Source organism: Pseudochaenichthys georgianus, chromosome 17 (genome assembly GCF_902827115.2).
Source record: "Pseudochaenichthys georgianus chromosome 17, fPseGeo1.2, whole genome shotgun sequence".
Classification (NCBI taxonomy): domain Eukaryota; kingdom Metazoa; phylum Chordata; class Actinopteri; order Perciformes; family Channichthyidae; genus Pseudochaenichthys; species Pseudochaenichthys georgianus.
The window spans coordinates 32,762,741-32,789,675 of record NC_047519.1 but is presented as its reverse complement, the minus strand read 5'-3'; the positions used below and the strand labels follow the sequence as shown (position 1 = coordinate 32,789,675).

The 26,935-nt window shown below is 40.8% G+C and overlaps 1 protein-coding gene across 3 annotated transcripts in view; it reads left to right on the top strand.

Annotated features, from left to right (window-relative positions):
- The window catches only part of LOC117461845 (netrin-G1-like), a 76,174-nt gene that overhangs the window by 19,876 nt on the left and 29,363 nt on the right, over positions 1–26,935 (top strand). For all 3 annotated transcript variants that reach the window (XM_034103814.2, XM_034103812.2, XM_034103813.1), the window contains exon 3: positions 14,875–15,518. In XM_034103814.2, the coding sequence (XP_033959705.1) occupies positions 14,875–15,518 (644 nt within the window). The remainder of the gene's footprint in view (positions 1–14,874; positions 15,519–26,935) is intronic.

The window sequence follows — 26,935 nt, the reverse complement described above, 5'->3', positions numbered from 1 at the left end:
CTGTGCGGAGCGCATAAAGCAGACCCTTCATGCGATAGCGAGGGGTAGAGCGCGGGATCGCAGATGCTGTCGTGCTCGCGGACGGATTAAAACCAATTAAACCTAAATGGCTCGCGCCCAAGTAAAGTCTATGTGTGGGAAACCCTGCTAGCTTAGTTCTTATGCAAATCGCAAATATATATAGTCTCTCTCTCTCTCTCTCTCTCTCTCTCTCTCTCTCTCTCTCTCTCTCTCTCTCTCTCTCTCTCTCTCTCTCTCTCTCTCTCTCGGTGCGCAAATGCGCCTTTTTTCAAATGATCCCGTGCTCTTTTTTTGTCAGGGGGTGCGCACCAGTTATGCCCTGATAATAGAGCTCCTTTAAGTTCCCCCCTCTCCTCTTTTAACTGTGGTTCTCTTAAGTCATTGTTTCTGTTCACTCATGTGTTGGAAAAACAACAATACATATCGAACTAAATATCATTAGATAGCAGGAAACAAAACTCCAAGTATATTAACTTCATATATTACTAATTTGAGATGTGTAGGGTTAGGGGAGATTGTCCACAAGTCAATCTATTGCTGATGCCATCAATCTCTTAAATAATATGAACACAATTCTGACACTACTACTAATACAATGTTGACAGCGATTGCAGACAGCTTGTGTGTGGGGAAAACCAGTTTGAACAACTCTCTGCTTAAATGACAGAGCAGTTCAGAGGTCATAACTCTTTGATCCCTGTTCCCTGCATTCAGTCATCCATAAATTGTATTTGTTTGGGGACAGCAAACAGTTGGAGCGTTTAGCTTCCCGTCAACCCTGTGCCCTTGACTCTGTTTTGAACTGGCCCTGCCCGGCACATCATCACCGCACCACTGCGTACTAAGACACTGAGATGACATGCAACATGTCCCCTGACGCCCGGAGAGGGGGAGTCATCTTTTATTCTTTCACTCGCCTGCCACCTGTTTTGTGTCCCAGCTTTTTAATTTCCCTGTCTCTTGTTCTCTGGCAGCTGATGATGCACAATGTCTCTGCCTTGTTCAAACATGTGGAGGTTGGACGCTGTATGAGGGGAGCACTTGAGGGAGATGTGTCGGCATTATTCCCTGGGATCTGAGACAGGTTCATTCTTAGAGGGTTGTAAATACAAACACAGATGAATTATGCATGGAAACTTAATAGAGAGCAATGGGCTTTGTGGTTTGAATAGACAGAGTCTTTCTGTGCTGCTTAACATTTGAATGCATGTTTGCCATTTCATACGGAGCACTTATAACCATACGCATTCTTTCGTCGAAAGAATTTCTAAGCAGACAAAACACTTAGAAAGACAGTTTGGAATATTTTTCTGCAGGTGTAAGCAGAACTATTGCTTTCACAGAAAAAAATTACAATAATAGTTATTCATACTGGAAATATTGCTTATAAAAAAAGACTAATTCACTAATACAAATATTGTCTATTATCCATATACATGAATTCATACCAATGTTAGTTCTCTAATATCCAAGTTACCTATAACTTACATTTTAACTCAAGTATGATGAAACATGGTGGCAGTTAAACCCATATGGAGGTTTGCACACATTATGACTTCATGCAATTGTGACATTGGTTTAATCCAAGTCTTGTTTCCCTTACAATGTTTTAGAGGGTACCTCCCCTATCGTCAAAAGAGATGATTACATATCAAATAACACAGCTGCACTGCAGGCAGGAGTACGTTTAATAATCGCTGTTGGAAACATGTTTTACTTATACTGTAGCATTGAGTCCAGTGACGCTCATGACCAGCTGAGAATCCATTGCTGAAATCAGATACTTCCATTAGATGTGAGAATGCAGCTGATTATGGGGCAGCAGTATATGGGGACTTGGATAGTAGCACTGCTGGGTCAATCCCTGAATAACAAAGTAAGGGGAGTGGACTGGTACCACAGGACCCCCCCACTGAGCTGTATAGTAGCTGCCCACTGCTGATAAGGTGGGTTAAAAGCACAGTCTACATTTCAGTATTTACTTACAATAAGTGTAATTCGGACAGTCTTTGAATTCGATTTGGATGGCAGATCACTGAAAGAAAAACAACTGAAAGTCAGTTGATCACATCCCAACTTTTCATCCGGTTTCAAATTCTAGATCAACAAACTTTACATAAGATATTAAATCTTCCCTTTTCCCTTGAGGTTTGAATTTTAAAGCAGGATAAGAAAGATGCATTCAAACCTCAGGGAACCAAACTGCTGGAGATAAAATTGTATTTTGGTATAATTCAAAGGAAATCCTTTTCCCTCACGATATCACTCAGCTTCGCTTCTTTCCAGCAGTCCAGCAGCATATAACTAATTTGCTTTTACAGAATGAATGCATTTTTTGTTTTTGTTCGGCATTTCTATAATGGAATAATTACTGTTTCATCGATGAATCACTGTGTTTGTCTGACACTTTTGATTACGCAGGAAATAATTAGTTATATAAGACTGTGTGGTGCCTGTCGATACCAAATATACAGCAGTTTTTAGAGAGCCATAGTATTTCAGAGCTTTAAATTGATTACTTTCTTAGTAAAAAATGGTTTGCGGTAACCTGTGTGCCTCAGCTCCTTTGACACATCTCTGCTGCCCTTTCAATAAAGAAATAACAGGGTAACAACAAGACTGTCCTCACTGTAATTTAAAAAAAGAATTCCTTCACCATTAAACTGAATTCTTTGCCTTCGGTGCTTGCACAACCATTCAGCATTCTTTTACGCCTGACAAGCTGAATGGGATTCTTGGAAAAGATACAGTAATTGAATTACTCCAAAGCTATTTGGCAGGATAGCTCTGTGTTGCTGCCCAAAAGAACTCAACTTGGCACACCCATTTGCCAACGTTTTTTCCCCCTTCATAGCAGGGAAGGGCATGACATGTGCTTGTGAAAGACTTCCCCTCCCTCAAGACACGGTCTATAATGTTGGCAAGACGGAGTAGTGTCCAGCGATCAACTAGGGAAATTAACCGTTAAAAGGGTGTGTTTGTGAGAATAAGACAGTGTATTGACAGCCTTTTTGAAAATGAGCACATTCACCTGTATATTTACACAGCAGGTAAACTCTTCAAGGAATTAATATAGGATATTGACTGATAATAAAAGACATATACGAGTTTCTTGCCGTGGCTTGAGAAACTGAGAAATTTAATTTTCAAAGTCAATATTATGGATAGCACTAATGTGGAGAAGAGGCTATCAAGTTGGAATGACTTTAATATTTTTCTAAGCTAAGAAGTCATGCAGATATTGTGCAAAATCAAGTCTTGGAACAATATTTTACTTAATCGCATCATGTGGCGTCTGGTTTTAGCTGCTTGACACAATTTAAGATCATTTTCCCTACACCATGGCAGGGGACGATCACAAATGAGGAGAACCCATTATAATTTGTACATTTTAGTGTGCGTACGTGTTAGGCAAAAAGGACAAGATATGTTTATGAGTGAGGTTTTTATGTCTTTGAACTGAACCAAGCCTATCGATTTCCTCTGTTTCCAATCTGTTTGCTAAGCTAGCTAGGCCAATGATATCCAAGCATAAGCTCTATACTGTAATGTACAGACCACACGAGATTGCTATCAATCTTCTCATCTCACTCTCTGAAAGAAAGAAAATAAGTGAATTTCCCAAAATTGTGCCTTAAAGGTTTTAATATTAGCAGGCAGCACTTTCATTTTGAATGGTCTGTGTGTCCAGAATCCCTTACAGGTCAAAACCCTGGCTGTGGTTTTTGAAAAGGTTAAGCATTACATGGCAGCATTCTATGTTTTTGTTTTCATTTCATTATTTATTTCATCATGAACTGAGTCAAAGGGCCAAGACTTGAAAGAGAGAAATAATGGCAAGATGACAGCCAACTGTGGCGACCACCCTCCCCTAAGGAAACCCAGCCATCATGTTGTCACGCCATATCGATCTCGGAGAGAGTAAAAGAGAGTGTGCTGTGGGAAGAAAGAGAAGGAAAGGGAGAGAGGCAGATCAAAGTAAAGAATGCCCGATTCCAAAAGTGACCGGTGTGATTGTATCATGCTCAGTGGGTGACATTTCAGTCATGCTTTATTCTTCACTTTGGCATTTCAAATTAATAAAAGCCTCTAATAACTATGCAGATTGAAAAGATGGAGGACGAGATGACACACTACGAGCTAACACACTGATGAACAATGCAGCAATTTCACTCTCGCTGTGTCTCGTTCATTCTTTCGCTCTCTCAATTTCATCCCAGTTTCTATCAATTTCTCGGCGATGACCCCTGTGTCTCATTGTAACAGGGTGAGAACTGGGTCTATGTCCTCCGATGTTCTTCTCAATGAGAGAGCACTTAAAATCCTTCAGCGGCAGATTGATGTGTTTTGAAGCTGCTTATATGAAACTACCAAGAATCAAAATCAATAACCTGATGCTTTTAGAATAGTTTATCAGGGCATTGTTAAGGTAGAGCCATTCCAGGGTAGCAAATGAATTATACTTTCATTTTCTGTACAGCCTAATAGGAGTGAAATAGAAATTCTGGGTTGCATAGTACTGGCAACACGTGATGAGATCTGTTGCCTTAGCAAAGGTCAGCCATCCTTGAGGACATTGCTATTTACACCATACGAAGCAAGGGTTGAAATCAGTTAAAGGGGTCCTATTGGGATCATTTTCAGATACATATTTGTATTTTGTGCCTTTTCCGTGACATGTGTACATACTTTAATGTTCAGAAAGGTCGTTATTTTTCTCATACTGCCTGTGCTGCAGCCCCTCTTTTCACCCTCTGTCTGAAACCAGAGCCCAGTCTGCTCTGATTGGATAGCAGATCTGTTGTGGGTCAGCCGCCTAGAGATGTCCCGCCCTTACGGCCCGTCTACACTACAGGCATCGAAAAATGCTTTCAACGGTTCGCCCATTCATTTGAATGGGGTGACGTAGAAGATTTGTAAACTTCGCCGAACTGCATTGTGGGGAGCGGAGCATGGCTTTGCAAGCATCACGAGCATCTATCGGCATCAAAAGTTGAACAATGTTCAACTTTTGAGGCTTGATGCTTGGCATCAGCCAATCAAATCCTGCGTATGCAAATCTGACAGTACAAGCGCTAGCCAATCAAACCGCGTGTATGCTGGGAGAGACTACGCAGGTCATTTCCTCATATTAAAAAAAATGGAGCGGTAGTGAATCACCCGGTGCTGTATGATCAGTCTCTGTTCATCTACCGGGATACAAACCGGAGGAGCGAGGCATGGAGGGAGGTGGCAGAGACAGTGGATGAAACTGGTAGGTTTTCGCCTGTTTGGGGATTTTATATCCTGTTTACTTCGTTTTAACATTGCTATTGCTTTGTATGCCGGGGCGGGCGGGAGATTCCTGATTGGTTGTTGGTCGCCTTGGGCGCGAGAAATCGCCAAGCCTCAGACACGCCCAGCTTCAAGATTTTTTTATGCCTGTAGTGTAGACGGGCCGTTAGCCTATCAAGTGCAATGTGTTGGAGCGCTAACCAATAGAAGCGCAAGTGTTACATAGCGATTTCTCTATGTTCAGAAGTAAACAAAGAAGTCCAATTAAGTCGTTTTAAGGCAGGGGGAGGGGAAGTGAAGTGTGTGGGAGAAAAACTTTATATTAGGGATTTGAGCCTTTGCACAAAAACCTACAATATATAAACACTCTAAAGGAAAGGGAAAAACCCACAAAGCATAATGGGGCCCTTTAATTTCAAAAGAAGAAGCACTTATGAGTTTAGTCACACATGGTGGAAAAGGTTATCTTTTGGCGTTGACCAATTGCAAACTGTCTTGACAGAGCTTAAATGTTTTCAATCCACTTTGAAGTGTTTTTATTTTATTTTGTATAGGAGTTCGATAAAAGGCTTGTTAAAACTGTCTGTGCATCAAGTATGCCGCAAGAGCTGAATGAAGAGAAAAGCCTTTTCAAAAATATGACAACGAGCAGCTCTAAAACTTAAATCTCATGTATTCGCTTGAATCTTTCATCTCATCTCATTTCTTATTTATTCATGACAAAACATTGTTCTGTAAGATGGTCTTTATTGTCATTATAAACCGGTACAATGACACTTTTAAGGTTTCTCTTGATGTAGTTAAAATAAAACAATTGAAAAGCATTAATACAACCAAAGGCAAACTGCAAACGCCATTTTGTATTCGTTCTTTTTCAGCATTTTTTGCACAGCGAAAGCCAATGAGAAACCTTCAACCCTGTAACTGTTAGTGTCATGCTCTGTCTCTACAGAATCAAACGAAATGCTTATAAAAATTAATCTGATATATTTATTTTACACACAAATATCTGCCCGTTAAGAATTCTCTTTCAAGTCTATTGACAAGAGAGATATACATTTTGCAACACAAGCAGGCAGCGTTTCACCCAGACTGCTTTGGAATACGGAGCTCTGCAAAGAGAGGCAGAGATCTGGCAAAGAGAATTAAACATCCTCTCATTAAAGCAATGTTAAAGCTTTTATTGAATCCTGACATCAGAGGGAATCTGATCCCATACACAACCAAGCTCACACACCTACAGGCATGCAGCGAAACACACACCAATACACAAAATATGCAGGTATGATCACATCCACACAAAGCAACAAATATGCAAGTACAAATGACTTTGATTTAGCTTTACACACAGCAAATGCACACACGCATGAAATTCCATCACCATCCCCCATGGTAATAAGCAGTGTTTAATTTACCCCAGTGGGACTCTGCCACATGGGACAGATAATGAAGCCAGGTGTTAATTAATGTGGAGTGTGTTTCCCCTCGTCTACCGATGCCCCGTGAATCCCAATCAAGGCTGAGTTGCCAAGCAGTGTACTTCAAAAAGCCCAGACTGGCTGTACTGCAGTCCTCAAAGGGACCGCTTTGGCAAGGGCTGCGTTCCAAAGGGCGGAGTGCTTGGCGTGTGGCAAATCGAAAACACGAGCGCCGGGAGATTTGACTGTTTTGGTTTTGATCAGACGTCGGTGCCGATACCAAGTAACAGCCATCACCTCTGCACCCTGTAATGTGCTGCTTACTGAACTACCTGATTTGCTTCATTCTCCCTCACACATAAAGGAAAAGGTATGCCTTTGTAAGGTTTACCAACATATCATGACTCAATCTTTATTGCTATCATGATTTAACTCTGCAACAGTGTTTCTAAAATGAGGGTGCTAGAAACCCTATGGGAGTACTGCATGGGGTATTTGAGATTTTTAATTTTTTATATATTTCATTTTGTTTCAAATATGTTAAAAGAAGATCGGTTTATTGATCAGCTTAAAGCTGGAACCAAAAATGTTCTTGGCCTATATCCGGATGGACATAACATACAGCGTTATGAACACGTTTTTATAGATATCTATTTATTACAAGCAAAAAGAGTGATTGCCTTAACATGGAAAAAGTTGGGCAAACCTGGTATTGGACAGTGGTTGAGGGAACTTTCTTTATGTCTGCCTTTAGAAAAAATCACTTACATTCTCAAAGACAAACAAGAACTGTTCCAGAAGGTCTGGGGACGTGTTATACAGTATACCAAGAAAAACGACCTATCTCAATTTCTGAACGAACCTGGATAATATGATATAATATGTTACAATTTAAATGACTGTGATAGCCTCTGCAGAAATACGGTCTTTAATGTACAGTAATGTAGTTGTCCTGTGTATATGTATGTATGGCTTTGGGCTCTATGTCTTCGTCCTACGTATGTGATTTTTTTGTATGCTGAAAATCAATAAAGATATTGATAAAAAAAGAAAAGAAAAGAAGATCAGTTATCCATAGGTAATAAAATAAATATGCTATGATGGGTTCAACAAGGGTAAACTGTAACCACATTTCATATTTAATATTCCTCTTTTGCATGAACTGTTGTTAACTGCTGCAGCAAACGCAGATAGAATATTTAACAATATCTTTGATGACGCCTTGATAATGGTCCAAGGCACACAGGTTGGCCATCACTGGATTACATTACTCGAGCAAGCCTGGCGAATTGATTTTCACACTGTACAGAAATGAAGGTGAGCCAAATGTTACCTGTAATGGTAGAACAAAAGTACATAATAGTACTTTTGTGCTGTACTTGCATGATATTGAACTGCCATTATCTGCTGTCAGGTCTCAGACCTTCAAAGCCCTCCAACCTCACCTATGATATGATGGTGCACTCACAGGTCAGATGAGCAATCCTCCTGTCCTTCATTCCTTTGAAGGTCAGAAGAATGAAAAGCCTGGCTCTATAGTGAGCCACTGCTGGCCCTGACTGCAGGTTATTAAAGCTCTATTGAGTTTCTGCCAAAGCTCTGACTCTCCCAATATCTCACCATGGCTCATTTCAGCTGTCTCATCCGTCAGGGCTTATACCGAGCCCTGAAAAGATCAACACCCCGTCCCTGTGTTCGCTCTAAGTTCAAGCATTCCCTCTTCTAAAAAGCCAACCAAGATCTCTCCTGATATCCTTTTTGGCAGAGCTTCTAAGTGTCACGACAAACGTATCATTCTCAGTTATGTCGGAAGTATCATGTGAGTGCAGGGCGAAGAGAGCTAGACTTCTTGGACTGATTGAAAGTTTAGATTGTATTGTGGTCTTAAAATGGGCATCCTGTGATTTTGTGAAGTGGTGCTTCAGCTCAAATCATCGTCATCTTTGTCCTGGATCAACTCCCTGAACATTGAATCACAGACAAGTGATCTCACCAAGCGGTCATTTGTCAAATTCTCCTCCTCTGGTGCACCACATGAATGAGAATGGGCATCCGGAGGTGTGATAGAGGTTTGGGTCGGCGACAGGTCTGCAGGTGTCGTGCGGCAGGTTAGGAGGTGTAAGGCTGAGCAGGATGATGGGCTGATTAATCCAGCAACACCTCGGGTCCAGGGGGAGAGACTTCCCGCCACAGAGGCTCTGAAGAGAGGAAAGAACGGAGGGCTCGCTCTAACGAGTAAAGTGTGCCCAAGCCACAGATTAATGGTATATTACTGTAGATTTCACATTGTAGCCTTAGCTTTTAAACTGTGTGTATAGCGGTTGCTGAAACATCACGTTTAAAAAAAGGGAAAATATGGTTGATTCCAATTTCTGACAAAAATGGGACAAAGAAAATGGTCATACTGTAGGTTTCAACAAACCCACAGCAGGGGGCCCGAACCTATTCTTAATAGAACATGGAGATGCATGGTGCAATAATTACCCAAACTATAAAAATGATCAGTGAAAAGACAGGCTTTCTTTTTTCAATCTTAACATTTGAAATGATTTTCATTAGCCTAAAGAGAGTGTAATACACACTTTGAAGGTTCTCTCATTTGGCAATGTTTCCGGAAAAAGTCGTTCAGATAATCTGGATCAACTTTCTGATCATGTGACGGCTTGTATGTATTGCCTCCAATAACTCTAATATTAAACATGTCATCCATGTATACGGTATTCCATGTTTGCATGCATGTACGGAATGAATGTGCAGTTTGTATGTGTCGTTTTTTTTATGAAGGCAAGAAGGTTAGTGGTAACTCTGGTGAGAAATAAACAAAATTGAATAAGTCACAAATATTTTTTTTTTACAATACTCATTATCATACTTTTCCATGTTTGCGCCTTTTGACTAAACTGCTTATCAATTTATGTGATGAATGAACCTATTTCATACCCACAATACATTTCCCCCGAGACTGTGGGTGACTGATAGCCCAATATTTATTTTTTCCAACAAGGGGGAATTTGCCAAATAGAGCTAAATTAATTAAAAGAAATGTGTGTCTCAGAATGATTTACAGAGAAACAAAGCATTGAGGACACATCAAACTTCAAAATGTCAAAAAGGTGAAATAAGAAGCTTGATTTAAAGGATAGCTAGAGTGGAAAACTGCCGTGAGTTCAATCCGTGATCCGAGCTTCAAGTCCAGAAATCTGTCAACTAAACTGATTGGTTGGATTGCCTGCTACCATCCTTCAACTGGAGCTGTCGCTGGCAAGAGAATTTATCTGCCGAGCCACATCCTGTGTCAAAAGACACATCAACGAGAGGCTACGCTTTGTCAATCTCACAGGCCATATGTCACTCATTTAAACATCTGCCTCGCATCGCACCATCGTGTGTGTGTGTGTGTGTGTGTGTGTGTGTGTGTGTGTGTGTGTGTGTGTGTGTGTGTGTGTGTGTGTGTGTGTGTGTGTGTGTACTAGCATTACTATACTTGTGGGGACCTAAATATGTTTACATAGTCACGTGTGGGGACTCGCCTCCCTTATGGGGACAAATTGGAGGTCCCCATAAATCATTAATTTTAGGGTGAAGACTTGGTTAGGATTAGGGTAAGGTTAAGGTTAAGGGTTAGGGTTAGGCATGTGTTGGTTATGGTTATGGTTAGGATAAGTCTCTAGGAAATGCATGGAAGTCAATGTAATGTCCCCTGAAGTGATGTATACATGGTGTGTGTGTGTGTGTGTGTGTGTGTGTGTGTGTGTGTGTGTGTGTGTGTGTGTGTGTGTGTGTGTGTGTGTGTGTGTGTGTGTGTGTGTGTGTGTGTGTGTGTGTGTGTGTGTGTGTGTGTGTGTGTGTGTGTGTGTGTGTGTGTGTGTGGTGTTTGCAGTGATGTTTGAAGCATGTGCATATTTGCAACATTGCAGATGTTGTCAGTGCAGCCCATTTAGTAGAGAAAAAAAAATCCAACACTGTATTTTTGTGTCTATACTTTTTTATCATACATTTGTATATGCTGTCCTGTGGCGTTTTTCATTTGATATATTATATTATTATAGAATAAAACACTTAAACACAACCATGCAATTAGATTTAATATCCACACTGAGCTCTAATGATTATGTGCAGACATGAATGCTTTTTCCCCAGTGAATGACATTTGAATGCACATTCCCATCTGAGGTCTGCGTTTCTCTCTCTTCCTCTTTTCTTGCTCTCCTACTGTGTGACACCCTGATATTGGATTGACCTTATAGGCTGGAGAGATCGGGACATCATTAGCTGTGCGCCCAGCCGCAGCCTCGCTGCTGAGGCCTCCTCCACTGAGCCCCTGCCCCCGGACAGATCATATAGCACTGATAGAAACCAGCTGGGCTCCGTTACACAGCAGCCATGGTGGCAATAGAGATGTCAGCAATATCAAGTAGAGACAGACCCCATTAGAAGCCCTTGCAGCCCTGTATGTAATGTCAACGGTGTGGATTAAGGGAGGCTATCTGACTGCTATGATGTTTTACATTTGAATTCAGAACAAAATAATACAATTATAATAATACAAATGTTATATTATGATGAATACAAGCTTATTAGAGACACTGCATAATAATTGTATACATTAGCATGGTGTAATAATCACAATAAGCAGTTAGCCAAATCTAGTATTACTGTGATATGATATTCTCTGAGAATTAATAATTCAATCAAATGTACGAGTGTAGGCCTGGAAGACGGTGCTTTAATCAAAACATCAAGATTAAAAACTTTCCGACATACAGATGATTTATTTCTCAATCACTACATCGTCGATATAGCTTTTTTAAAGTTAGAAAACCTTCAACCTGACAATGATCCATACTAAATTATACTTTCATGGCAGCAATTATTTTTTAAGGGAAGGTCACATTTTCCAAAATTGGTCGATATCTCATTTTGGTACAAAACTCTTGTTCATCTCTAATTCTCTGCAGACTATTTCCCTCTCCCACAATCATGATCACAGCTAACGGATCAAGCTGAGAGGAGGACTTATTGTTTTCCAATAGCTGCCCCACAGCAGAGTACTGAAGCCTTGGGACTTAAATGACCACAGAAGGTATTGATCTTCATAAGGCAATGTTTTTGTTGTTAAATAACCACTGCAGGAAATCCGATGAAAGGTCCTGACCTTTGGCTAAGTCCCTACCCTTCCACCTTCACTGGATTGGATGAAATCATTCCGGTGTGTTGGGCTTTACTGGGAGAGAGTAAATACCGATGTCACTTAATGTTAGATTACGTCATGGCCTTCACATTAGAGTGTTATTAATGATAGAGGGTGCTTTTAGGAAAGGTGTGTCCCCAGCCAGTTCCCATATGTGAACGGAGAGAATGATCACTTCCCTGAAGGCGAGAGAATGATTATAGATTGAATTTATGACTTGCTTTCCTCTGGTCTCTGAACACTTATTTGTTTTATGCTAGATTGATGAAGCAAATGTCTCTTTTCAGAGCCTCTATTCACTCAGTCAGGAAACTGTGTTTCTCATTAGCCACGGACGCTGCGGTCTGAGTTCTTTATATCATCGGTGAATAAGGCTCCCATTTCGGAAAGATGCAAAGGCAGCCACCCTGCTGGTCCCAGGCCTAACTGTGACAACACATGAAACAAATAGAAAAATGAAAAAGTGAAACCTCATGCCTCTGAATGACAACAGGGAAATCAATTTCCATCTCACACTGTCTTTGTTTCCCTCCCTCCCTCCTGCACTCTTCGTGTACCGCCATCGTCTGAGCAAACCTCCAAGGCAGTTCGAGCTAAAGTGGGGGAATGTAACGAGCCTCAGCACACGTTATTGGCAAACAGTTGACATTCGTACAATTGAATGTCCCGGTGGCCAAAGTCAAGCAGCCAACGCCACCCTCTACTACCCCTACACTCTCTTTCAGATCTCTCTTCCTCTGTGTTTCTGCATCTTATGTTGCCTTTCAAGTTTCATGTTGGCTTTGCGTGTGTGTGGGTGTGCAGCAGCTGCAGGTCTACCTCCTGGAAACACAAAAAGGTGTACATGTTTTACATTGTCTCTCTCTCCCACTCTCTGTTATGCTCTCACTATCTATCTTAGCAGCATAACCCTTATTACCCTCCTAATTGGATCATGCAACGCTCCTTTGAGTTAGCTGAGCAGGCCAAGTGACCCACAATCCCTCTGTCTTGTTCTACCTCATGCCAGAGTTATCTCTTCTAATGTAGCAGAGGAGCTGAAAGCATATCACAGTACCACAGGAAATGCAATTCACTGTGTCTAAAAAGTCAAACACACATCTAACTGTGAAGAAGACGGAGCATCAAATCGTTTTTTTCTTTGCGAGGGAAGTTCTTACTACAAACATAAAAAGCAGTCATTGGCCTTTTAAATCAAATATAATGGCGTCTGCTTATCAGTATTCCTTCCAGTGATCTTCACTCGACAAAGTGGCAGTCTCCGTCGAATGCGCCGCAATACTGGAGAGATAAGGGAGTAATATGGCAGATAGCAATGTTCTCACCTTTAGATAATTTTGCGTGTAGAGTGTCGGATGATTGCTGATTATCGAACCGCTTTACAGCTGATCTGAATCTCATCTGCACTTAACCTCATTGTTCCTGGAGCAGAGGTGAGAGGAATGTCAATTGGAGTGTGTCTTCTGCTTTCTGGCTCTGTTTCAGCTCCCTCTCTCTCTCTCTGCCTTTCACTCACACTGACACACGCACACACTCACACACAGGGATACAAGCCTCGTGCACACACAAGCAAACACATTCAGAGCGCTCTATCCCTCTCGCAAACAAACACAAACACATCAAGGGCTCCTCTTTCTCCCCACTAACACGCTCACACAAACATCCAGACTGGGTGGATGTCTGTGGTACAGAGCAGACACGGGCCCATGAAAAATGCATGTCCCCTTGCGTGTTTCATAAGAAGCACTCATCGGGATTCCGTTCCCATCTCCGCTGGAGCACCACACAGGAATATCAATTACACGGGCAATTTGGGCGGCAGGGTAGGCAGGAATGGCGCTGAACGAGAATATGGGATCTACAGTGTCATCGTAATGAGAGGGTCACTGTCTCCTATAGCTCTCGGGCCACTATGGCTTTCGCAGATTATAAAATACACGGGGGCTTGAATGTGTTAGAAGTGCTATTGAGTGCGGTGGGGGAATGGAGGAAGGATGGCAAGCCAACGAGGAACTGGAAGCTAAAATAACCTTTTGACGCAACGGCCGACCTGAGAGATGCTTTCGGGGTTTATAATCGTGACTACTACAGTGACTTTATAAGTAACAAGTGTATGAGGAGGACTCCACTTTTACTCTGAATATTTTATGCAGAACTAAATATTTAACTACATATTTACATTTCAATTGCATAACCTCCCCTACTCAAACTACAGAGCGTAGTTTGTCCCTAGTTTTGTATTTATTTGTCATGTGCATACGCGAGTGTTTAGATTTAATCCCAACAGTCAACCAGAAAGTCAAGTAATCTAAGAAAGAGTGTATTATTCCTACCTCTTTAAGATACATATTAGGAACTGGATCTCAGGTATAATTACTGTAGGTTTAACTTATTCAATTAGTTTTATCCTCAAGGGGTCTGCCTTATGTGTATTTGTTGAATTGTTGAAATCACACACCCTTGGATTTGGATCATTATTTCCTCTGTGCATAATAAAAGGACAACAAAATAAATGCTTTCGGTTATACCAATTTATTTCATTTATATAAAATAAGAAGCACCAAATCCAGATGTCTAGTGTTCAACAAGTAACAATTGCATTGCTAAGGCAAGGCAAGGCAAGTTTATTTATATAGCACTTTTCAACACAAGGCAATTCAAAGTGCTTTACAAAAAATGAAAGACATTAAGAAAATGGCATTTAAAATCAGTCATTAAAAAGAAAAGCTAATAAAAACTTCTTGGTAATGAAAATATACTTTTAAAATAATATACTACCACACACTGGTTGCACATTTCTCTTCATATCATATGCGCTTGTGTCTCCAAGTGACATTGTGGGTATTGAAATTTAAAAATACTTTGATTTATAACAACTCTTTCAAATTTAATTGTACATCATGTAATATGCATTTGTATACCCTGATTTCAACGTGCACTAACGTGTGTATCTATTTCTGTTTTTTATAGGAGAATCCCTACATGTGCAACAATGAATGTGATGCTACGACTACGGAGCTGGCTCATCCTCCAGAGCTGATGTTTGACTTTGAAGGTCGCAACCCCACAACGTTTTGGCAGTCCACCTCATGGAAGAAATACCCGAAGCCCCTCCAGGTGAACATCACGCTGTCATGGAACAAAACCGTCGAGCTGACTGATGACATCGTACTGACCTTTGAGTCAGGCAGACCCGAGCAGATGGTCCTGGAAAAGTCCCTGGACTACGGGCGGACCTGGACCCCGTACCAGTTCTACGCGACAGACTGCCTGGACGCCTTCACCATGGAGCCCAAGACGGTCGGAGACCTCACCCAGCGCACTCTGCTGGATATCATCTGCACTGAGGACTACTCCAGAGGCTACGTGTGGAAGAACGACAAGACGGTACGCTTTGAGATAAAGGACCGCTTTGCCCTCTTTGCCGGGCCTCGGCTACACAACATGGCCTCGCTGTACGGCCAGCTGGATACCACCAAGAACCTGCGGGACTTCTTCACCATCACTGATCTGAGGATTAAGCTGCTAAAGGCAGCCACTGGAGCCACCATGGTGGATGAGAACAACCTGTCCAGATACTTCTACGCTATTTCTGACATCAAGGTGCAGGGCAGGTAAGACCCATTAATATTCCACCTAAAACCACTGTTTGTCTAAAAAGATATGTGTTGGTTCAAATCCTTTCTAGTAAAACATTCATAAAGCTGATTTGTGAATATTTTAAACTGGACATGTTTAACATCCCGTTTCCTTGTTAGCAGTCTTGTTCTTCATTGCTTTTGTTAGGTTGTTACTTCGCTTCGTTGCACATTTCTCTGCAAAATCTGAACAGGAACAAGCCCGTCTGTGGTAAAAATTGTCTTAGATTGTTTTGTTTTTTTAATAGTCTTTGTCTGGGGAAATGTGTTTAAAACGCGAGTAGGTCTGTATCAACGCCTTTTAAATTACTGTTGTTCTCCAGATTGGATATAGTGAGATAATTGGTGTCTATGAATACATTTCAACTAGGGGGATAACTTCATGTAATTAAGTGAATTGACACTTTGCATAACTGATACAAGTGCAAAAAGACGCTTCAATGCCTCCATACCTTCGGGCTATGTTTTGTACAATTTGCACTTGTTAACACGTGTTGCAGTGGCCTGGAGGAAGTTCAACCAAGCCCAAAATACGGTTTCTAAAAGCAGAATGAATCAGGCAAAAAATGGAACAGCCTGAGCAGCCGCTAAATTCGACACTCCTAAATTACTTATTACAACCCTAACTTGACAAGGACAGAGGGCTGAGATTACCTCCTTGGCGCCGTGGCACAGAGAAGAGTTTTAATGCATGTCCCTCCAGACACTCATCAAGATTCAAGACATCGCATAATCCCTCAATATGACATTACGATTATTTGGCCAGGGAGCACATCTTTTCTAGAGAGCTGAAAAACCTTAGGTTGAATTATCTGCCTTGAAATGTTTCATGACAAAAGACATATTTTCTTTTGATAACAATGACTTTTGGAGGATTTCAAAATGTGTAAAAAAGATAATTATGATAAAAAGAGCAAAACTGTTTTTCTTTAAGTCCAAATAAACCAGTTCAGTTTACTATTAAAACTACGGGAAAGAGAGGACAGATTTCACATGGACGCAGAGAAAAGCTGGTAGACATACAATACATGAACGATATAAAACATCTAAAGTTTAATGACTGATGAAAAACAACTACAGCGTACAGGAGAATTCAACCGAAAGCCAAGGATCTGTTTTCACAGTTATTGTAAAGTTTAAATTAGATAAAGGCAGATCGACTGGCTAGAAAAGACGATGTGATTACATTTAAGTGGGAAAAGAGATGGAGTTTATTGCCAATTATATGAGGATTTACAGTAAGTGGTCTTTAAAGTGAAATGTCCCTAACTTTTTGTGTTCTTCTGTATGGATTTTAATGAGAAACTGCATTTTAGAAAGGGACTCTTGATGCCACTAGTTGTATCTCTATAGCCCGTGCAGGGAGAACATGTTTTTTTGTGTTTTGGTCTCTCGAGGGAAAGATCCAACTTTTTAGTTAGTTAGAGTTGTTGAATTCTTAGTTTGATAGTCCCCCTTAACATGACTAATACTATTTGTGATCTAATGTTGATATAAACTATATAGATAAATGCAGTTATGAAACAATTATATTCTTTTTACTTTACATACTCCTTCCTCTCCACTTAAAAAGTTCAAATGTTCTTTTCCAATTTGAAAACCTACATTTTCAGTCAAATTAGGAAGACTTCCTCTGCATATGTCATGTACACAGCTTGTGATGTTGCATCGTATAATATATCCATCAGTGAGTCATCAGAATGCCTCTGTGATTTTCAGGGAATGGAAACATTGTCATTTGATGATGCATGAAAATGGCCCGCATGATGCTCATAAAGCCTCTACAGCTGCTCTCCAAATGGGACCGGTGTTGCTTGCTGCATTTGGTTTATATGAGGATAACTAGGTTGGTAATGACCCATCAGACGGGCCCTCTGTGAATTGAAACAGTTACTCCCCAATTAGAATTCAGCCGACTTCAATGGCAGATCAGAACCATTAGCACGTTGGCTAATTGGTAGGAGACTAATCTTGTAATTAAGAGCATTTGCGGCTGATTAAATGGTAATCATCAGAGACACATCAGTGAAACGTGGAGAATTCAGAATTGCCGGGCCACAGCTTTGCCCTGTTTTATAACGAGTAGATTTATGTTGAAATCAATGAGGTTTCCTTTTTGAGCAAGCTACAGTAAAAGCTTTAAATGACACACATTGTAAGATATCTCTAGTATTTTGTTTATCTTTAAAATGCTGGTTGTAAAGCCCGAATAAATAATTCAGCTAACATGAGCTTTAATAACTGCCAGAAATAGGATACAGCACTTAATCATGTTTGATATCTTTGTTCACATAACTCACAACTTGTTCATAATGGTGGGATATTTGCAATTCAGGCCTATCGGAGAGATGTACATGTTCTAATCTGCAGTCAGACACACTCTTCCACATGTACTGTAAACATGAATTGATGAGTTCTAAATTGCAGGGCTTCCTACCGAGCACAGAATAACATCTCCCACAGATAGTGCATATTGCTATTCATTAGAAAGAGTGGCAAAATGTTGGATGGGAGGGAAATAAGCTATTTTGCCCAATGTTTGCATCCTGCCCCCAGGTATCAAATTCAATTTTCCACAGAAAGTTTGCAGTGAGAGAGAAAATAAAAATAAACATACGAATTGTGTCCAGAGATGGATCAGTAACTCACTTGAAAGAGGGTGATTGAGACTGGTGGGGGGTGGGGGGGAGAATGATTAGAGCTCCCACCAGCCTTCCGGCTACAACCAAATGTGAAAGCCTTATCACAGAGTGGCCATCCTGTCCTTGAAATGCCGGAATACCCAACACAAACGCAGATTAACTTTCACTCTTAAGGCCCGGACACACCAATCTGACGACAAATAACTGACACAGACGGACACCGACTGTTGCGTCGCCTCGCGTCTCTGCGTTTTGGCCATGTGTCGCACTGGAACACACCGCAAAGACTTCAGCCGATGGCCAAGAAGCACGTACGAACTGCGCATGCGTGAGTGGCAATAACTCTCCTTACCAGCAGGCGGCGGTAGTGTGTATTCGTCATTCAAAAAAGAGGCAACAACCGCAAGACCGACTGCGTGATAACCGAGAGAAGAAGAACAGACTGCGTGATATAAACAAACAACAAATGGCGAGTAGAGATGGCAAATCCGGAACCTTTTACGGACTCAGGGTCTTCTGAGTCAGTCATTGAAGAGATCCGGATCATACGAGTCATTTGAGTCATATGAGTCAGCATCACCAAGAGCGTAGAAATCCTATCGGTGAAACCGAAAACTTGTTGCATTTCACGAGCATATTAAACTGACGTTATATTAACCTCCGCTACACAGTGTCTTTTGCTTTCATACAACATTTTGATCACAAAAAAAAGGGTCATTTTGCGATTTTGCGAATCTCAGTCTGCTGTTGACTCGTGCATGACGACGAGTCTGCTGGATCTCAGGATCTGCTGCTACGGTTACGGCTCAGAGTCCGCACGAGTCTGCTCTGCTGTGTTTTGCACAGTGAGTCAGGATTTGTGAATCTCTGAGTCAGCTGTTGACTCGTGCATGATATAGCCGCGGGAGCCGGGAGCTGGAGGAGGGGCTGCAAGATGTTAATGTTAATCTCTCCCCACTTTTGGCCACACCCCCTAAGTAAAATGTCTTCCCGGCCGCAGCTATGCTCGTGCACATGACGAGGTTGGATCTCTGGATCTGCTATGCTACTACGGTTAGGAGCCGTAACTTACGGCTCCTCTGAGTCCCCACGAGTCTGCAGGAAGTTTCACTGATCCGCGTCCCCTCCCCTGAGCCAAACGATAACTTCTGGAAGCTATCCTACTTGCTAAAGGGTAGGCAGATGGACTGGGCTATGTGGTAATGTTATTTTACATGTTATAAAGAGAGTAGCGAGTGATGCAATTTATAGTTTTAATTTGTACGTCACACCAGGTGTAGGACTCAAAGGACTCGGGTTAATGGAGAGGGGAGACTCGTCACGACCAGCTCATTTCTAGGTTAATGATCCGGATGAATCAGGACTCACCCATCTCTAATAGCGTGTGCGTTCCATTTTCACTCTACAACCAGAAGCTCATGGAGCTTTCCCGAACCTGTGTCGAGAGCTGGAGTTAAATGAAATCTCAGATTTGCATTCTAATAGTTTGTTTGGGTCCCTCACTTCCGTTTCTCATGCAATGATTCGCTAGCTGAACAGCCAATCAGAGTGATTTCTTTTGCCGACTGCCTTTGGCCGACTGCGGTTTTCGGCCGAAAAGGCGTCGGCATTGGCTGAAAAGACCCGACGGTACGGTCTGGGGTGTCCGTGCCTTTACACTGCTGACAGTTCCCGATGTCAAGTAACCTACAGGCAGCTGTGTGAATGACACAGCTGTGAATGTATAGGGATAACAATTTATGTTTCTAAAAGTATATGTGAATGGTTTTGAACTATTGGCAATACTTCAGAAAAGGACAAAAGTAGTATGTAGATGGTTTCATATTTTAACAGTTTGTTGAGACAGAAAATAGAGCTTCATTGCATAAAACATTCAGCAACTTAAAACAACATGGAGGATATACCACTTTGTCCACCAATATCCAAGCAATACAATTCATTTGGGATTTAAGTTTAATACCAACAGTCAATACAAATGAAGGAAGTAGTGAGCCCTGTACAATGTAAGGACGTGGTGAATTTTCAACAGGAGACCATGAACCATCACACTCTTTCTTCTCCTTTTCAGTAAGACACATCTAGCAATACAAAGCCATTTCCACTGCAGACCTTCTGCTTACTGCAACCCCTGCTCTCTTTCACAGTAAATAAAGCCATGCACATACAGTATGGCGATCAATGAAAAACATTGTGTTACATCCATTAAGAGTTGCTATAGTGCTATAACGAGAAACCTGCCCATGAACTATAAAGACTGAACTGCTTTCATCAACAATACATCCACCATGCCAGTCATACCTTGAGCATGTATCTGCCATTTTCAAAATCTTTCCTCAACCCTTCTGTAAATAGATACCAAAGTTGTGCTTGCAAATCTTTAATTAAGTCGGCTTATTACCTGTAGGGTATTGAAAGCCTATCTCACAGCAGACTTGTCAAAATAGGAAAAGCGCAAATGTTACTAATAATGGCTTTGTTCTATTCAAGTGTTCAAGTATGATTGACAGAGACCCAGCATGCAACATACCAGGAATCTGAACTGATGAATGCCTGTTTTTACAGCTGTGTTTTTCCAACTGTGAGAAGTCAAAATGTCCTCCGTGAAAAAGTTTGCAAGAAACAAAATGAAATCTCCAAAATTAAGAGCTGTAGGCAGGTTGAAGCAAAGCAGACACGGCAATAAAAGAAAAGAACATTTCATTCAGAAATGAATTCTGCAAAGCTTAAGATCCCACACATGACAGCTAAAAACAACCAGAGTAGATTCCTCCTTTAATAACCGAAGGATTGTTACAGAGTACAAGTTTATAAAACTGACTTCACAAGGCTCAGGCCTATATTGCTTTCATTTCATTTCAAACCTTTATTTAACCAGATTGGTCCCATTGAGATCATAGATCTCTTTTTCAAGGGAGACCTGCAAATATTGCTTTGAAATACTCAATAAATCTTCCACTACAATAGTATTCTTTGATACAAAAGTTATGGGTAAAAGAACACATGAGGAAATGGTAGAAGGAGGAGTTTTTTACCGAATCTGAGTTGCGTGTGGCGGGGCTTCCCGTGCTATTGATTTCTAATGTTATTCCACATAAATGAAAAACAAAAACCTTGAACCGTGCAGGCTGTCCCACCTTTCACGTCTCCCCCTCCATCGTTCCTCACTTATTGATCTGATGTCTGCTCGTTAATTAAGACCTGACCGCTGCCGGCTGCTGCTGGTCAGAGCTGCACATCTGCAAGGCTGCAGCGGGGCCTGGGAAACGGAGGCAGCTAATCCATAAGTGCTAATGGACTATTGCTCTCATCCCTCTATGTCATTCTCGGCTTTTCCCTAACTGTTTCGACCGTTTTTCTGTCCTCACTGTTTATCTTCTTTCCATTTTGGCCTGTGTGAAACTAGCCATGAAAATAACAACTGTACAGGAAGTCAGGAACACCGGTGTGTTTTTATGATATTTAGCTCACTATATATACATACAGAGAAATATGTGTTTCATACTTTTGTGTTTCATAGAAAGGGTGGGAATTGTATCCCAGCTTTATAGCGTGTAAATACTGTATTAGATCAACTAATCTCTAGGGCCCTATTATGCTATTTCCAGGTTCATACTTTTATGTTGTGTCTCAACTGTGACATGTTGTTTATTTTTCTGATATTGCCTGTGCTGCAGCACCTCTTTTCACCCTCTGTCTGAAACCAGAGCCCATTCTGCTTTGATTGGTTAGCTGGCCGGCTCTGTTGTGATTGGTCAGCTGCTTAGAGATGTCCTGCTCTTTAATCTATCATGTACAATGTGTTGGTGCACTAATTAATAGAAGCTGTATTAGGAGACTAATGGAGGTGTTTCAGAAAGCGGGGTAAGTGTGTCGGTAAACTTTGGGATTTTAGCCTTTGCAGACCATTTACATACAAAATAAACCGATATAACTCACTACAGGAAAGGGATAACCCCAAAAAGCCCAAAGGCCCCTTTAAGAGCTAGTAGTTATGCAGCCTTTTAAAACCCGTTTAAATGAGTATACAAAGAACAAATGAATAAAAGATAATGTCAGTGCAACTCAATACCCACAGAAACTCTGAGTTGTATCCCATGAGGAGTTTAGAATATTTTATTTTAACATGACTGAAGGCTTGTAGAATAAAAAAGAAACAAAGATACTTTTTATTCCCTTGAGACTTTGTAAAGTGACGAATATCAGAAAAGAAAGCACATTTCAAAGACAAAAACTGTATGCTAAGTCTTCCCTCTGAGGTATATAGTACATAAGTTATTCAAAGGCAATTTGGAAAAAATAATAATAGTTTTAGATAAGGTATGAAACATTTTACCATAATTGAACACTTCCCATGTTCCCCCTCAAGCTATCGATAAACTCTGCATCACCCTCTCCCGGTGGGAGTCCTGAGATCATAAAAGTACTGCATCGCACTTCAACTGTATCATGCACTAAAAAAAGATTTTATCTCAAAGTATGCAGCTCTTACTCAGCAAACCACGCTGAACCACATATACGGAAGATCTACGCTCAAAATATTATCCACAGTATTCCTTCAAATGCTCAATGGTCGAGATGTTACAACGTGTAATGGTATTACATCCTATCATCTAATGTATAATGGCACATTTAAACTGCTGACATTTTAATTTCCTACTGAACAACTTGTCGTCCTTACGAGGGCTGCTCAATTAATCGTATTTTAATCGCAATTACGATTTTGGCTTGCAACGATTATGAAAACAACATAATCGAAATAAAACGATTTTTAAAAATATATATATAGGCCTAGGCTATTATTATTTATTTAAAAAAATATATATTTTTTTTTTATTGGTTTTTCAATTGAATTACTTAAAGTTCAGGGTAATCAACTGTTAAAAACATACTACACCTTTTTTTTCAATAAATGGATGTTTTCAAAGTAAATGGATAATCGTTTTTTAATAATCATGATATCAATTATTGACCCAAATAATCGAGATTATGATTTTTGCCATAATCGAGCAGCCCTATTCCTTACTATGCTAATGTGTCTCTATCCTTCTTTCTCTCTATAGCATTTATAAAGGCAGGACAGGATAAAGAAGGAGGAAATAAATCAATACTCCTCTGGAGTGTGTGAGTAAAGGATGTTGCTGAGTAGCTTGATGGAATTTTTGTCGTTGATTTTTAACTCAGTGGGAGGAATGGATTTCATAATTGTTGCCTGTTACAGAGTTTTCCACTCTAAAGAGAGCAGAGCATCCACAGTTGCACAGCTGGGTGTTTAACCCACTCCATGTTTTATCTTCTGCAGCTTTTTCACATTCAAAATGTTTTCTGAACCCAGAATGACACTCATCTTTGAAAAATGCAGTTTTTCTCCCTTTGGGATGTTTGCTGCCTCAGATCGATGCTTTTTCTTTCCGAGTCTGTTGAAGACTGTGTCAAAGCATGCAGAGGGAATGAATCAGCCATTGCCAGCGGTGTAGTGGGAGTTGGACGCCGGGGTACGTCGTCATAGATATATATAAACACTAGATGACTCACCCGCGCTGCTGGCCAATGGATACCGACGTTGCCACTTGGCCGCCATCTTGCTACAGGGAGTTCTCTCATTCATAACATTATGGTTTACTATTTAAATAACCATAGCTTGCTCAATTTTCAACCAATTTTCAAACGGTTTGGTTTTTTATAAACATCAAAGATGTAGTTATGATACTGCATACTTATAATCATGGACTTTCATATGAAAACAACATTAATCAGATAAAGCAATAGCTATACACACACACAAGGTATTTATATTAAATATTTGCCGGTGTATATATTTCCATTTATTTTATTATATTGTTAATATTTAAAATCAATTATAAAATTAAAATACATTTATATTTTATATAGAAAAATCGGTCTCATGTTACCACTCTGTAAGCCAAGAGTTGTTAATTTAGCAATGCCTTAGCTTTAAGAACAGGGACACAACTAATGACAATAGCATATGTTGGTATATTATTTAGATATTCACACCTTTATCAAAAGAACCAAACCAACATAAAATGTGCTCACAGACAGGCCAGTTCCGTCTAATTTATCACAATTATTTTTGACATGAGATCTTCATATAGACTGCAGACAGACAGACTGCGGTGATAAGAGCATCCGTAGGCTGCACAAAAGTCCGGCATAGTCAGGTACTTCTGTAAACACAAAGCCAGCAAATTCCTGTATCATAATGCAATATGTTTTTAACAAGCCAAACCACTTGGAAGAAATCATGTGTAACTTAAGTTGTGTTGAAAAGAAAGAGCAGTTCTGCCTCTCCCACTGGTGTAAAGTTGCTGGGTGAACTTTGTAATACTAGGTCTCACTGACAGCTTCTTGTTATTAGCCATCTAATAAATACAACCACATACACAAAGAAAAGCTGCAATTTCAACATGTCCAAGCATCCTGTATCATAGCCATGCTAATCATGTTTATAATAAACCAAACCGTTTGTAAATCAGTCAAGATTTCAGTGAGTTAAGAGTATTTTTGTGCAGATCACTCACCTTACAACAGCTACCATAACGCGAATCAGAGTAACTGTTAACTGTAGCAAGATGGCGGCCGGTCAGCTACGCTGGAAAATCTCCCATGAGCCATCTAGTGTTTATATATATCTATGTACGTCGTACCCCCACTTATTTGGAGCATGATCTTTTTTTCAATAGTCTAATACAGGCATCCTCAAAGTACGGACTCTGGTCCGGATCCGGACCGAACCACAACTGTCTCTGGACTCTGAGCAAATTATACTTTTCATATGTATTATCTGTGTTATCTGCGAGACATCGCCACAACGCAACGAGTCAAAATGATCCGCTATGTCCATAGACTGAAAACAGCGCTCATCGGACATTTATGAGAGAAAGTCTCTAATGTGCGAGTGCAAGTGAATGCAGCACAAGATGCACGTCATGTAACCCCTCCCCCGGTCCTGGCGCGAGCGTGGACATATGATTGGCGGCGATTTCATTTGAACGGGACGGTGCAAAACGAGAAGCATTCGGAGACAAGCACTGAAGGAATGAGGTATTTGCGGTCTACACTGACAGAGAAGAGACTGTCAGTTTGGCTGTACTCAGCATTGAATCAAAACGCACTAAAGCTGATCTTAATATGTTTGTGAGGCGTTTTGCTGAATAAAATGGTAATCGCCGCATTCAGCTGTAATACACGTCAACGTGATGCTCTGCTCACGGATGAGCATACAAAACTATTAAGAGGATGACCTTACGTGTGTAAATATATTTGTTTCTGCCCCCAAAAAACAGTTTTAAGTCCTGAGAAAGTCAAATAAGATGGTGTGTAAAACTACACTGCCCAGCCAAAAAAAAGTAACCACTTTGATGTAACTAGGTTAGTAGGTAAGGACATTCCACTGGATAATAACTGAAGTATAAAAGAATGCTGGGAAGAGACCAAGGGGTAGACCTAGGACCAGGTGGAGGGATTATATCTCTTCGCTGGCCTGGGAGCGCCTTGGGATCCCCCAGTCAGAGCTGGTTGATGTCGCCAGGGAAAAGAAAGTTTGGGGCTCTCTGCTGGAACTACTACCCCCGCAACCCGACCACGGATAAGCGGGAGAAGATGGATGGATGGATGGATAAAAGAATGCATGACTGAAGTGATGGAGACCATGTTGAAGGCAAACAAAAAGAGGAAATAACAGTTCAAATCAAGCAAATCCCCCTCTCAGATTCCACAGCAACCAGAAGAACATAAATACTTGCTGGTGATTTGATTAATCAGCTTTGTGATGGAATAAAAAATGCACAGTGCATTTCCTTAGCTGTGGATGAGTCCACTGACAACACTGACAATGCTCAGTTGCTGGTGTTTGTGAGTTTTTATGATGAGGCAAAGGGGGAGTTTGTTGAAGATGTGTTGGGCCTGACGAACCTCAGTGGACACACAAGGGGGCAAGACATTTATAAAGCAATAATGGGAATGCTGAATGAAAGAGGGTGCTGCTGCCTTTATTCATAACTGCAGCTCTTACACTGCGACTCTGAGGGGTCAAGCACAGACACAATAACAATGAAAACTGCTGCATTCAGATTATTTTAGTTTTTGCAACCTCGTGTTAAGAATCTTGTTGCAATTGTTTAAAAGTTTGAATGACCGTATTAAACGGACCTTTATCTTATTGAAACATTTATTTTGGACCTTTTAAGATTTGTATTTGAGTAGCCTACCCCTGGTCTAATACATACAATCATTGCCAGTGTTATTAGTTGCAAGTGTGTATTTGTTGTAATAATGACAAAAACATAATACATTTCACAGTAAGTAATTATAATAAAAAATAAAAACGATTTCCTTAACAAATTATGCTTCGTGATCACGCTCGTGACCCCCCCAGCTCGCCGCCAGCCGATTTTGCGGCAGCTCTTTCCCTCAAGAACGCTAACGAAAAAGCTCTATAATGGCAGAAAAACATTTTTTACTTTACTTATTTTCTAAAAAGAATATCATTCACAAGAAGAAAGAGGCTAGCAGCACCAAAGCTACAAGTGAAGCTGCTACTAGTACTACATCATCAGAAGAGCCGTCTAAAGACGTGGATAATGCTAGCACTAACGTTAACGTTAGCTGCGCTACCAACGTTCCCCTGGCTAGCTCAAGCTCACCTTTCCCAGAGGTATGGACGGAGGAGATGTGGTGGAGGAAACAAGAGGTGTGTGTGTGCGTGTGTGTGTGTGTGTGTGTGTGTGTGTG